This window comes from Anastrepha obliqua, chromosome 6 (assembly GCF_027943255.1).
Source record: "Anastrepha obliqua isolate idAnaObli1 chromosome 6, idAnaObli1_1.0, whole genome shotgun sequence".
Taxonomy (NCBI): domain Eukaryota; kingdom Metazoa; phylum Arthropoda; class Insecta; order Diptera; family Tephritidae; genus Anastrepha; species Anastrepha obliqua.
The window spans coordinates 27,819,358-27,834,481 of NC_072897.1; the positions used below are offsets into that span (position 1 = coordinate 27,819,358).

The following is a 15,124-nucleotide window of genomic DNA, read 5'->3' on the forward strand; positions in this document are numbered from 1 at the left end:
ATGTTTATCAAGAAAATAAAATTTAAATAAATAATAAAAAGTGAATGTACGGATACGCCGGGGATATGCTCAGGATTTGAACCTGCTGACAAGAATCTTTGCCAGTACTGGCACCCTTCATACAAAATAATATTTTTTCGAGATTGTGACTCTATGTTATTACATACTTACTTAATGCTTGCACCAAAACTAATGTTCCAAACTGCTTGCTCTGTTTCGGACTTCGCTTGTGGAGGTATTTTCATATAGTTACACCAATTTATATTTTGGAGCATAAACGGAGTATGCGACAACGCCTGCAAGAACTGGTATGGAGTTCTAGGTTTAAGCAGGAATTCGATTATTTGGGTATTTACTACTGAGTTCTTGTATATAGATACCAGAATACAATGTGCCATACCCTTAAAAATGGGTATATACCTACTACAAAACAGCTTGACAGAAAACGATATGAAATTAGATCCGGATTACTTGCATCAACATTATTTACCTAACGTTAAGGTATTAAAAGGTTGCCTTTATATTTTGCGCCTTTGCAACACTACATGCTGTAATTCGATATTTTTGTCGAAAACTTTGGTATTTTTTAAGCATAAACTTGCATTTTTAAGCATAAAAATACATATTATTTTTCTGATGAGTGGAATAAATAATCTCGCTCAAAAGGTTCAATTAAATCGTGAAAATTTCGTGCGACGACTTATTACGATTTCCGACGTGGACTATCGAGAGAGGCGTCCATTGATCTACTTACTTCGACTTTTTACGTCTTAGCATTACATTTAGCCATTGCGAAACACTGGTACAAGTTCTAAAATTGGCGTTGATATTTGCAGAATGAATTTCGTGAATTTAGAACCTAATGGTTTGTTTTTATTCCCGAACATCTAAAATAAAACTTGAGGCCAACGTGTTTCAATGTCTGAATAAGCTGTTGAAGCCTCTAAACAGCTACGTTTAGGGGGTATCCACTTCTGGCGAAAGTTCTATGAAAACAGGTTGAAGCGAATACAGAAGTGAATTGCCATTTTCATTATTATTTTACTGTATTTTCATTATTGGATGCAAAATATTTTTATATCATATGTAACTCGAATAAGACATGTTTTTACGGTGCTCCGTAGTAGTAGTTGTACCCACCGTAACACATGGGCTGAGAATTCCCAGGCCCAGCAGATATATTGTTGTTGTTATTGTTGTGGTTGAGTATTGCTCCTGAAATATTCGTAATTAATGACTTTTAGCGTATTTTTTTTAAGTCAGATCCATTTCGTTAGATCTAGGTATAACAGGAAACTTTTTATCTTTACGTCTGAGATTTCATTGATTTGCTATAAGAAGGGTTTGCCGAAAGAGCGAAGTCTTTCGCTAGCTAGACCTGGACATTCGCATAGATAATTGAAGCGACTTTCTTTCCCCTCTTCCCCTTCACAGCTTCTGCAGATGGGATTGAAGGGAGGTTAAGTCTGGCTACGTGATCCCCTACCTTCCAGTGACCTGTAAGGGTTGCAGTTATACGTAAAATGTTTTGCCGAGAGCATCCTAACAGATAATTCGTCCTCTCGATGTTGTACGACGACCATGTTTTTCTTGTAGTACTACACGTATTTATTTGCATCCACATTCTTTCGGCTAAAGCACAGTAGTGAGAAGCAATGTATGTTTTTATTGTGTTAAAAGGGGTAGTAACCGCCACCGCCTCTGGTATGTCTAGTGCCGAACCTTTTCTTGGTAGCTCATCTGCCATGTCATAACCTTCTATGTTCCTGAGACCGGGAACCCATGTTAGAGTAATTTGTAGCCAGTGACCAAGCAGCTCTTGTTCCTTTCTGCGCTGTAAAACTTACTTGGATGAAATGGAATTGGAATCTGAGGCCTTAATAGCTGCTGGACTGTCTGAAAAAGTGGCTCCTCTTGCACCAATTTCTTTGTAGCATTTTAGTGAATTGCATGCTCCTCTGATTGCTAGTAGTTCTGCCTGGAACACGCTGGCATAATCAGGAAGTCGGATTGATTTGGATATGTTGAGCGGCTACGAACAGAGGCCAGCTCCAACACCACAGTTCATCTTAGAACCATCGGTGTGGATTTCAACGTCAAATGTACCAAGCACTTTTCCCATTCTCCATTTGGCGCTCGCTGGAAAACGTACTTTTTTGAAGTTAAAGTCGGGGACGGTGTAGCCTGACTTGTTTTTCAGCAATGAGGGTCCCGGTAGGAGGATCTTGCTGTGACCGTACGATCTTGTTGTCCAGCTTCCTATATCTTTGAGTCTCACCGCGCTGCAAGTAGCGTTTGTTTATATATATTATATAAGACTAATGGTAATAGATGTGCTAGTACATTATGCGCTTCCGTACGACTAGTGTTAAGCGCTCCTGTGGTGAAAATACACGCTCTTTATTTTATCTTACTCAGCTTGGTTTGGTTGCATAGTTTTGGTTGGAGACCCCATTTTTTTTTAAATTCTCTTACACGTGTAAAGTGATATAGTCGCTTTATTTATCCTGTACTCTACGTTGGACCTCCAGCTGAGTTACGGATGTAAGATGCCACCCAGGTTAGGGTAGGGGTTTGGCAGCAGAATCGCACATAGAGACAACGATGCTACTTAGAACACAAAATGGGTCCGTTGTGAGCCGCGGAAGCTGGGCTACATTTCCCTTTTCATATTGAATCATCCTGAACTTTCGACGAAGCGTAAAAGGTTGTTGATACCTAAAGTATATAGATTATCTATATTCGTTAAGCAGTAGGATTTTAAATATCGGTTCCTGCTTCTGGCTAGAGCTGCGCATGTGCAAAACATTTGTTGAATTGTTTCCAACTTCTCCTCATTTCTGCAGCTACGACAGAAATCATGCGTGTAAACACCTAATCTCCTTGCATGATTTCCTATGAGACAATGTCCTGTGAGGGCCCTACTAAGGGCCTAATTTGAAGTCTACTCAAATTTATAATACTCTTGGACAGACGTAGACTTAGCCTTGACCATGTTTGCCTAGCAATTGCACAGATGTTAAGGCTAATCCATCTTTGATTTGCAGAATTGATTAATGCGTCCTTAATTAGAAGTTCCCAAGTTGCGAGAGGTACCTCCATAAAATTACTTATGTTTGGTATACAGGTACCTTCTCACTAAGATTATACGATATTTTTTGGCCATCTCATTAAGGGATAGGCGACAACGTAAGACACTCCAGCTTGGCTGTCTGATAGAACTCAGATATCTGTTGATAACATTCTGTTTATCTTTAACAATTTTAAGACTTCATGAATAGCGTTTATTTCCGCTTGAAAAACACTACAGTGATCAGGTAGTTTTAAGAATTCACTGATAGAAAGCTTTTCGCAATATAACCCTGATCCTACCCCGGTGTCCATTTGATCCGTCTGTGTAAATCTTAACGGGTATATTGGGTGTTGCTCTTCTTCAAGCCATTCCGGTCTAGAAGGGATTTTCATTAGGAAACTCTTTTCGAAGCAGAGAATGGGAGGGTGATAAACACAGACACTGGATATATTCGTATAGGAGTCTAGGATGGTTGAATGTCCATGTGTGACAGTCTTCCATTGTGAGCTCGCTTTGAGCCTTAAAACGGAACAGGCCGCTGAGTATTTGCAGAAGGGAACTAGGGGTGGCAGATGTAATATGATATCCAAAGCCATGGGTGGCGTGGTTTTCATGACGGCCCATATTGCTAATTCCGCTGATCTCTGCACCTTATTCAATAAATTAGAATAATTTTTTTTCTGCATAGCACACCACCAGACAACATTTCCATATAGAAAAATGGGTCTGACAACAGCAGTATAAAGCCAATGAGCAACCTTAGGTTTAATTCCCCAGGCCTACCTAAAGCTCTCTTACAGGCATAAAAAGTTAGGTTCGCTTTCCTAACTCTTTCTACAATAAGATGTTTGACTTCCAAGTCAATTTGCTATATACGTTTAGTCCCAAGTACTTGGTTTCTTCCGAAATCACAAGAACTTACCCCTTGAGCATAATTGGACTTAGCTGAGGGATTCTGTGTTTCCTAGTGAACAATATGAGTTGTGTTTTGCCTGGGTTGACTCCTAGACCACACTTTTCTGCCCACCTAGAAAGTATATCTAGAGCGTTTTGTATTAGGTATCTTAGTGTAGATACAAATTTACCAGAGACAGCAATAACAACATCATCGGCGTAAGCTATCACCTTACAGCCTACCGATTCCAGTATTAACAAAAGTTTATTTACAACTGCGTCCCATAACACCGGTTAGAGGACTCAAGGTTGCGGTGTACCTCTACTCACCAATCTCCTGAGCACCGATTATCCTAGTTTCGCTTCAATGATTCTGCTGTTTAGCATTTTGCCAATGAAGTCTACCAAGCCCGGTTCTACCCTAAAATCAGTGAGTGCTGCAGTAATTGCATTTTACTAACCTCAAACGAGCTATATCTATGATCAGAGAAGGAATGTTCTTCTAAAACCTTCCAGTTCCTAATTCTGTTAATAACGGAGTCAAAAGCAAAAGTAGCGTCTAACACTTCCTGTCTATTACTAATGACAAAAGTGGATTTATTACCCTTATTGCAAATCTGTAATTTAGTTCCTATCAGATAATCAAAGAGACACTCACCTCTAGCGTTAGTATCAGTGCTGCCCCATATCTCGTGATGCGCATTTACATCCGCACCAGATCTTTGAATATTAATCTCGGTAGCTCCTCATGGTCATGTGCGAGGTAACAGGAAGATAGCCACATCCGTTCATCCCGACTCCAGGCTAATAGTCAATTGATCGGTGTCGCTGTAATTAGAGAGCATGAACGCTTTTATCCCTTTTCTTATTAGCTCGTACGCTATAGGATTACCTTTGTTGCGAGCATACATTAGTTTATATTTTTGAGTCCTTAGTCCGCACACAAGTCCATGTGATACCCATGGTTCTAGAATATGATGTCCACCTTTGGCTAGGTGGATTATGAGGTTGGCGGACGCAACCTTTGAGTGGTGAAGGTTAATTTGAAGAACCCGTAATATCATGGTTACTGAGCTTCCTTTCTACCACCGTTTTGTTAGGATCATCTGAGTATGACGCCAGTAGTTCTTCCTCATCAGTGAGAGTAGTACCAAGTACTCTATCTAACAAGGAAGAGATACTGCCGTCAGCAGATGCCTTTCGTAGCGCTGTAACAGTGTTAGGACCGGAGCCAGGTTCCGCCGTGGGGCCTATCTCAGCTCCAGCCGGGTCCTTTAAATTAGACGTCTTGTCCTTATTATAGACCCTCAGTGCTCTGGACGAAAACCCATAGCTTACTACACCGTCAGATCGCGCCAGTGCGTCCACCGAGTCCTTGCAGACTACGAAAGTAGCGCTTCGGTACTCACTCTTAAGATCGTCCAGCTTTTTGACCTTCCAAGACGATGTAGGAAGCTCCGGATTACATACTCGAAGCATTTCGAGGATCCTTTGAGGGTCTGATGGCTGCGCGGGTAACCAGGCCCTAGCTCTTGGTAAACTGGGGATGTCATCCCTTGAAATTACCTCGAGTACAGACGCAGGCCATACTTCGCCGATCCTTAAAATGGCTATTTTGTACAGATCGGTTGATCTCTAATAGGCACAGGCGATAAGCTTCACGTGGATTCTCTTTCAGAACTTGGAAGAAAATGCTTCAGAGCCCAGCTTCCACTTTCTTCCAATTGTCAGGCGAAATAGTGCCGTCAGAGTTACTTTTATCAATCACCGTCCATAGCTGTTGGCCTCTGACAGCTCCGCTGTATGTAGCTAGTGAAGTCTTGGTGTTTCGGGGCTTCTTCAACGTGCTGGGGTTGCTGGGTGGGTCGTCCGACAACTGAAGCTTTGGGTTCGGTTCAGAACCCGAGGGGACTCCTCCGTTACCCTTGTCGCCCAACTAAAAGAGTGCTTCTGTTTGACATACCACTCCCCCTCTGGAGTCGTTTTTAAGCGCTCCAATAGTCTGAAGGCAGCACGGCTCTCCTTGTAGCCATGCTGTGCAGGCTCTGCTACTGTGGAGGTATCAGTCGTTTCAGACTTAGTGGAAAAAAGCAATGAACGATTCGCGAACGTGAAAACACGGAACTCAATGTTTTCAAATGTTATGTTTGCAGACGATACCCGAAAACTACAACCACAAAAATCCTGACAGTATAATCAAAATCGAACATTCATTAAGAAATAAACTTATAAACTTAAAATAAAATGAAACGATCAAGTAGCCGACCAATGATCGAATTTCACAAGCATCCAGCTATTCAGCTTAGTTATATCGGTGTAACCAGCGTACAGCAACAGAAAGAAAGTACAGCACCAAATGCTAAGAGAGTTGCAAAAAACAAAAAAACAAAAACATTTTGTTTTTAACTTCATTTTTCTAAGAACAATTACAACAATAAAATTCTTTTTTGAGTGCGCACGTGCACTTTGCAAAAAAAAAAAAAAATGGAGAACCTAGTTAGAGCCAAACAATATCAGAAAACTAAATTATTGCAAGAAGTTATATGAGCACTTACTGAAGTATTTACGCTTACATATTTCTTTAATGTAAAATACTGATTTTTAGAGAATTAATGTTTAGCTCCTCGTGTAAAAAAAGGACGTGTACATATAAATACATACATAGTATCTCTCGCTTATAAGCACCCTTGTTATAAGCATTTCCCGCTTATGGGTACTAGGAAAACTCTAAGAAAGTTTCACCTATTTAAATATACATAAAAAATTACGACCACCGAAAAATTGGTTCACCTACTACATACTTCTTAAAACACTGAAATTCAATCTAGCATTTATCCCTACACATAAACTTATGCTTGATTGCTAATAAATATAAGGCAACACTATTTTGTCCTCGCTGCAATGAGCCTTCAGTCGAAAATTAGTATTTTAAAGTTATTAACTAACGAATTCGTACGTAGATAAATACATATGTACATATGCACCACCCAATGAGTGACCAAAAACTCATTATAACTCTTTACTGATCTCTGTGCACTTGAAATTTATTGCACATACATACATACAGTGAACAGCATAAATCTTGATATCCTACCATTTCTAAGGATAATTTTAAGATATTTCACACATTATTATAGATCTGAAAAACTTTATTAATATACATGTGATGTGAATAATACACTTTGTATACGTAATCAAAAAAACGCAGCGGCAAGCAAAAATGTAACTGTAAGTAAGAAATTCGTGCAGCAAAAGTATTGATCAGCTCGCACTTTGAAGTAGCCAAAGGGCGAAATAACGGTAGTTTGATTTTCGATGATTCGCAATAATATTTCTTGGCAGACTGATGAAGTTCATTTATTCGCATCTGTATTTACTTATTTACGTGTCCAATCAAGTCTCGAAAAGAATTGACATTAGAGGAGAAAAAAATTGTTGTACGCATGCATAAAGATGGAAAGTTATACTCAGAAATTGAGAAAACTATCAGCAGGAGTGCAAAAGAGAATATAAAAATTCAAAAAGGAGAAAAGGATCGTAAATAAACAGAGATCAGGTCGCCCTAGGATGTTAACTTAGAGAGATAAACGCAAGAAAACACTAGAAAAAAGTTCTCTCGAGAGAAAGTGCTCTGAATATATGTATGTAGCTACTGTATTGCAAAAATCTCAAAACACCATTGTTTCATTGGCATAGCATGTATTCCTAGAAAAAATCCCTTTGTCAGTGATACTAATAATATAGAAATAAAAGATTATGATAAAATTCAAATTGTCAAACATGGAGGTGGAGTAGTCATAGTTTGTGGCTGCATATCCACATCAAGTGTTGGCAATCTTGCTTTTATTGATGAAATAATGAAAAAAAATATATTTAAAATACTTCAAGAAAACTTGTTGCAAAGCGCTCTGGTGGATTTTATTTCTAGCAAGAAAACGATCACAAACACACCCCGCACATAGTGAAGATGTGGCTAATACATAAAGTACCTCATTTGTTATCAACGTCTCTACAGAACCCAGATATGAACCCTATAGCGCATTTTTGGGATCATTTGCAAAACGATTAAAGAAACACCACATTACTTCCAAAAATCCAAGGCGAATGGCAAAATATAAATTCGAATTATACAAAAAACTTGATTTACTCAATGCCTGATTGACTAAAAGAGGTTATTCGATTACGATTATATCCTACAACATACTAAATGTAATTTTTCTCAAATAGTTAATCAACTTTTTTATACATAAATATCAGGTCAATCCATAAGCTCGTGCGTATTTTACCCAAAATTTTTAACTTTTGTACGATTTTTGCATACAAAAATTTATTCGCAGAAAATAACGGAACTATTTATATTTTCTTTGATATATTGTGCATTCAACAAGTGATTTTAATCGCGGATAGAAACACGTGTTGTTAAAAAATAAAATGGAATCTTCGAACGCGTATAATAGGCATATTTTGTATTTTTTTATTAAAGTGGTAAAAATGCAACAACTGCTGCTGCAGAAATAAACACTGTTCACGGAGAGGATACGGTGAGTGTAAGGACTGCGCAAAAGTGGTTTTCAAAATTCCGAAGTGGTAACTGCGACATGGAGGATGCCCCGCAAGCTGGTCGTCCTGAAGTCTTTAACCTAGAAAGTATATCTAGAGCGTTTTGTATTAGGTATCTTAGTGTAGATACAAATTTACCAGAGACAGCAATAACAACATCATCGGCATAAGCTATCACCTTACAGCCCACCGATTCCAGTATTAACAAAAGTTTATTTACAACTGCGTTCCAAAAAAACGGTGAGAGGACTCAACCTCTACTCACCAATCTCCTGAGTACCGATTCTCCTAGAGTTTGGTATCTTGATTATCTTACTGATTAGCAGCAGTTCAGTTTTGCTCGGGTTTACACTTAAACCACAATCTGTGGCCCAAATTGCTGAGTAATCCCAGAACGCCTTCCATAATCTCGATGATTATGGTTGGAAACATTCCTGAAACCATAAGCACTATGTCATCCGCATACACCACTGCTTTCATTCCTTTTCGGTTGAATTTGGTATGGAGATTGTTGACAACTTATAACCACAACAAAGGGGTTAAAACACAAATGTAGACAGCATTAATTTATTACACTCACCTCTCTTTCAGTTAGTATATATATATATATATATATATATGTACATATATCTATATATATATATATGTACATATATCTATATATATCTATACATATACTTACATATAATTGGGTGTTTGGCCGAGCTCCTCCTCCTATTTGTGGGGTGCGTCATGATGTTGTTCCACAAATGGAGGGACCTACCGTTTCAAGCTGACTCCGAACGGCAGATATTTTTATGAGGAGCTTTTTCGTGGCAGAAATACACTCGGAGTTTTACCATTGCCTTCCGAGGGGCATTAGTACTAACCTTAAAAAGACAGTAGTTAAAATTGCATGTTATTCTATTCCCAACTCAAGTGGGGAAAGCTACTGATCGCCACACACCTGGGAGTGGCCAGGACGATTCTTCGACATATGGTTCAAGCAGCTCACAACTTCTGGGACTAGCCCAAGTATCCTCTGGGTAGCTTCCGAACACCCGCTCGGGAGTGAGGCAACATAAAAAGCGAGGTATCTGGGATAGCCGGTTATGCATTGGATTTGGGACTGCAAACGAACTAAGGTCTATGATTTGAGGGCATGCTCCTGGAATGTCCGATCTCGTAATGGGGAAGATGCCTCTGCTCGGCTGGTTTATGTGCTTGTGAGATTAAAGGCTGATATCACTGCCATTGAAGAGATGCGATGGACGGGAAAAGGCAAGAAATACATAGGACCTTGCTACGTCTACTACAGCCGCCATGTAACGCAGCGCAAATTCGGTGTCGGATTTGTTGTCCAAAGATTCCTTCTATGAGCGCCAGAAGATTCGCCACTCGACTCTCACTCCTGCTTTCAGAGAGTATTGCCCACCAAGCCGGCCTGCACGAGCAATGGAGCAACACTTCTCGTTCCCTACGTACCGCCGCCGAAGAAGAAATCGGATTCGAGCGGGCCGGAAAACAGTTGGTACAACGAGGAATGTCAACGAAGAAAGAAAAGATACTGCCTATAGAGCCACGCTGCGATCGAGCGCAACCCGAGGCATGTTGGATCGCTACCGGGAGATAAGAAAGGAAGAGACAATATTATCAGATTGAGGAAAATATAGGTCGAAACACGTGAGTGTGAAGAGTTTGAGATGTTGGCCAACAGAAAAAATGTCCGGAAATTCTAACAGAAAGTTCGCCGGCTTACAGAAGGGAACAAGACGGCGATCTGGTGACTGATATCCAGAGCTTGCTTAAATTATGGGAGGAACACTTCTCGAACTTGTTAAATAGTAAGCGCTGCGCATGTCACAGAGAATGTGGAGACCACGATACCCCAATCGTTGACGATGGAACTATCGTTTCGCTACCGACCATGACGAGGTGGGAATAGCGACGGACTGCCGGCTGAGCTATTCAAACATGGGGGCGAGGAGCTAGTAAGGTGCATGCATCAACTGCTATGCAAAATACGGTCGGATGAAAGCACGACTGCCGATTGGAATTTAAGTGTGCTCTGCCCAATCCATAAGAAGGGCGATCCTGCAATCTGTGCCAATTACCGCGGGATTAGTATTTTCAATATCGCCTATACGGTTCTAGCGAGCGTATTGTATGAAAGGCTGGAGCCCACCATTCACCAACTGATTGGGCCTTATCAGTGTGGCTTTAGACCTGGAAAGTCCACCATCGATCAGATATTCACAATACGCAAAGCCTTGGAAAAGACTCATGAAAGGAGAATCGAAATACAATACGCTGTTAGTTCTGCCTTTTTCAAACTCGATAAAGAGGCAAAGCGAATGGGTCTGGTGGTAAACGAGAACAAAACGAAGTCCCACTGTCATCAAACAAACAGTTGGCGCACTCGCGTATCGGCACCCACGTCACTGTTTTGATTTCGAGGTTGTAAAAGACTTCGTCTATTGAGGAACTAGCATTAACACCGATAACAATGCCAGTCTTGAAATCCAATGGATAATTTCTCTTGAAAACAGGTGCTACTTTGGACGAAGTGGGCAACTAAGCAGTAAAGACCTCTCTCGACGAACAAAACTAACACTCTACAAGACTCTCATCATGACCGTCCTAACGTATGGCATAGGGGCGTGCACGATGACAATATCCGATGAACCGTCACTTGGAGTGTTTGAGAGAAAGATTCTCCGAAAATTTTTTGCACCATTGCATGTTTGCGACGGCGAATATCGCAGGCGATGGAACGATGACCTGTATGAGCTTTACGACGACATAGACATAGCGCAGCGAATAAAGATCCGGCCGAAGGGATACAAAGGTTCCGACTCTGAAGGTATCCGATGCGGTACCAGCAATGACTGGCGCGGTTTGCTAAACTCGGCCGAAATGGCGTAAGCGGTTATCGCACCAATTAAGAAGAAGAAAAACTTTGAAATATGTTCACTTAGCCCATATGAATCTATTATATTCATTGGGTTAAGTAGTAGTAATTTTTTATTTATTTATAATATAAATAGTTCATCTTACATTTCAATAATTTTTACAATAATTCGTTCAAATATATAAATACATGAAGAAAGAAATAATAAATTTGTGGCAATAACAGTGTTGTCTGTCACAACTCAAAAATTAATCAAAAATTAAACTCTGCAATAAGAAAATTTCTATACAGAGTTTGATTGAAAAGTAATGAGCCTTTTTTTTAGCAGTTTTATTAAACCTTTTGTCTTATACAACTAATATTCTACAAAATAGGACCCTTGAGCGTCAATACACCTCTAGTAGTGGTCCTTCCACTACTGGAAACATTTTTTAAACTCAGCCGCCGGAATCGCGTGCAATTCGACTGTCAAAGTTTTCGGGATCGCCTCGATGGAGTCGAAACGCCTCCCCTTCAGCTTTCTCTTCAGGCGCGGGAGCAAGAAGAAGTCCGGAGGAGATAGGTCTGGGCTGTAAGGAGGGTGAGGAAGAATCGGAACCCCCATCTGGGCCAATGCAGATGTGCAGAGGAAGGCGGTGTGCGCCGGCACATTGTCGTGATGAAGGGTCCAATTGTTGACGAGGTCGGGCCGAACCGGGGCGACGCCGTTTTTCAGCCGAAGGAGCAATTCTTACAATTTAACTAAATTTAACTCTTCACTAATCTCACATAGACTAGCACGACGGGCAATGTTCAAAACTTCACGAACTCGGTTCGTCTGTTTGCGTCGTCGAAGGCCTTCCAGATCGCTGTTCGTCTTCGACGTCCTCCCGGCCTTCCTTGAACGACTTGTGCCACCGTTTTACCTGGACACTGGACAGAGATTGGTCCCCGTAAGCCTCCTTGAGTAGCCCAATGGTTTCGGTACTCGTTTTGTTTAGCTTTACGCAAAATTTGATCGAGTAACGTTGCTCCAACGATCGCTGCATTTTCGCCACTGCAAAATCCTAACACACTTTCAAAACAGCTTTCACGCGCGGAGCGATGGTGACTGCACCGCTGTTGCCAGCGAACTGGGACCGGTTTCTAGTGGAAGGGGAAGGTCCAACGATCATTTCCCCCCACCAGCCGATTCGGTTGATCGCTTGGCAGACGCTCAGCGCGGGAAGGCTCATTACTTTTCAATCAAACCGTGTAGCGTAAGGCTGAGTATATAAAGGAAGTTATTCTTTTCCAATTATGGTCATTAAGTATATCTATTACTTCTACGTTTCGGTATTTTTTTCTGATCTCCTTCAGTACCGGACATCTTCCTAAGAAGTGCTGCATATTTTCTTCCTCATTTAAATTGCAGAGGGTGCATATTTTCTGATCATTTCCATACGTAGTTGCATTTATCTTCAGTAAGCCACATATTGCTTTGAAAATCGTCGTAAGATCAGCTAGCCGCATATCTTCTTTAATATATGATTCCCCTTTTAAGTAGTCTAAATGTTTATAAATTCGCGTCGCGCTTGACTGTGCTTTTGGCCTTGCCATGTTGATATCTTTTATTTTCATTTCGGGAAGAAGTTGCACACAGCGATCTTGCCAGTCTATAGCGGTGATGTTTTCCTCAAACTTCAGACCGCACTCCATTCCCATGTCGTTCAGATGTTTAAGCCAAAACACATTTTTACTTAAGATGCCTTGTGTTAGTTTGTGTGGGAGTCTGTTGCAATTATATTTATAAATAGTTTTCCAGATATACTTCATGTGCAGTTCTAAAGAATACATGTGGCTATCTTCTATATTATAATAGTTTCTAATGTTATTGCATAATTTGGAGTCAACTCGGGTAGTTTGAGGATTCTTTTAATAAAGTAACGTTGAAGTTTATTTACCTCACCGAATAAGGCATATCCCTAAGCTTGCGCTGCGTAGGTTTGTATCGCTCTGCATACCGCTTCGAACAACTTCCATTTTGATTTTAATGAATTGGATGGCTTCACAAAAAAATCGTTCCATGTGCAATTAATACTAGCTTTTGCTGAAGTATTTCTGGCCTCTAAATGCTTGCCGAATGCCATTTTGGGTGTGAGAATGACACCAAGATATTTATATTCAGCCACCAATTTAATTTCTTCACCTTGGTACCACCATTTTTCAGCCTGGGAAAGTCGTCCACCTCTTCTAAAGACCTCTTCTCCGATTTATTTGGGTTTACTTCCATATTCCATTCAGCGTAGTATTTCTCCAGGTTATTAATCATGGATTGCATGACTTTAGGGTTATCCGCTAGGAGAACAATATCATCGGCATAAAGAAGAAGACGTTTATTCATGCCCTCAACCAATAGTCCACATTCTAAATAGTCGTGCAAATCGTTTAGGTATAAAGTGAACAATAATGGCAACAACAGACATCCTTGTTTCACACCAATGCAGGTTTCAAAATAGTCGGATACTCCTTTTCCCGCAGATCTAGTATTATCGCAAATATTTTCTATGAGGTTCGTTATTTTGCTAGATATTCCCATCTGTCGAAGTTTATAAATCAACAGTCTCCTCGGCACCCTGTCGAACGCCGCCTTGAAATCAACAACATATGCGTAAACTTTTTGATTTTCATGAAACTTTAGATGTATAATAGACGCAAGATTATAAATGGTATCTACAGTTGAATAGTTTCTTCTAAAGCCGGCTTGGAATTCTGCGAGCACGTTGTTTTTTTCTACCCAATTTGCAAGTCTTGCGTTTATCAATCCCATTAACACCTTTGCGATAGAATTCATAAAAGATATTCCCCGATTATTACTGGCTGCATTTACATCTCCCTTCTTAAAAATTGGGAAAATTATCGTTTTTTCAAAAGTTTCATCGATTCTTCCGATCTCAAAAATTATGTTGCATATCTTTGTTAACTCCAACTGAAATTCTGGCTAAGCAAACTTTAGCAGTTCATAAGGTACTCTATCTTCTCCTGGCGCTTTATTTATTTTAGCATTTTCAATGGTTTTTTCAACTTCCATAAAAATTATATCTTTATCGAGATATTCATCTTTACATAGCGCAGCTGCGTAATAAATGTCTTTTGTTAATTGCGGTTGGTTTAGTAGGCTTTGAAAATAGTATTTAAAATCGTTCGCACTGATATTTGTACCAACTTGAAATGACTTTCCTCTTATATCCTTCGCTAAACTCCACCGATCTTTTGCATTTGCAGTTTTGTTGATTCGTTTTTCAATTTTTTCGTAATATTCTTTCTTTGCTTTTTCACATGCGTTTCTACAAAATTGATTTGCTTGTAGATATTTTTGCTTATCGTCTGCAATGTTTCTAAGTCAATGTTTTCTAAAGTCATTCAGATATTTGAAGGATAGCTCTCTAGCCTTAAAACATTTGAAATTGAACCATGCATTTTCAAAAGTTATTTTAATAAATATTTCTGGCAGGTGACTGTGGCACTGACATTTTTAATACGTTGGCAGATCCATTATTTCTCCTGCATTTTTTAACTTATTTAGGTATTGGTTTAGTTTTATTTGATAATTTATCTTATCTTTTTCTTGAAGCACTACTTTCGGCAATAAGTTGATGTTTTCCAATCGTTTAGTACCATATTTATTTTTAATATTAATTTAATTGGCATGTGGTCAGACCATACTTTTGATTCAACTTCCAACCTTT

General features: G+C 39.8%; 1 protein-coding gene across 1 annotated transcript in view; it reads right to left on the reverse strand.

Annotated features, from left to right (window-relative positions):
- Positions 1–227: 227 nt before the first annotated feature.
- LOC129250864 (tau-tubulin kinase homolog Asator-like) overlaps positions 228–15,124 on the reverse strand; it is a 127,590-nt gene continuing 112,693 nt past the window's right edge. Inside the window, exon 4 of the mRNA XM_054890470.1 lies at positions 228–318. Coding sequence (XP_054746445.1) covers positions 250–318 — 69 coding nt within the window. The 3' untranslated portion in view covers positions 228–249. The remainder of the gene's footprint in view (positions 319–15,124) is intronic.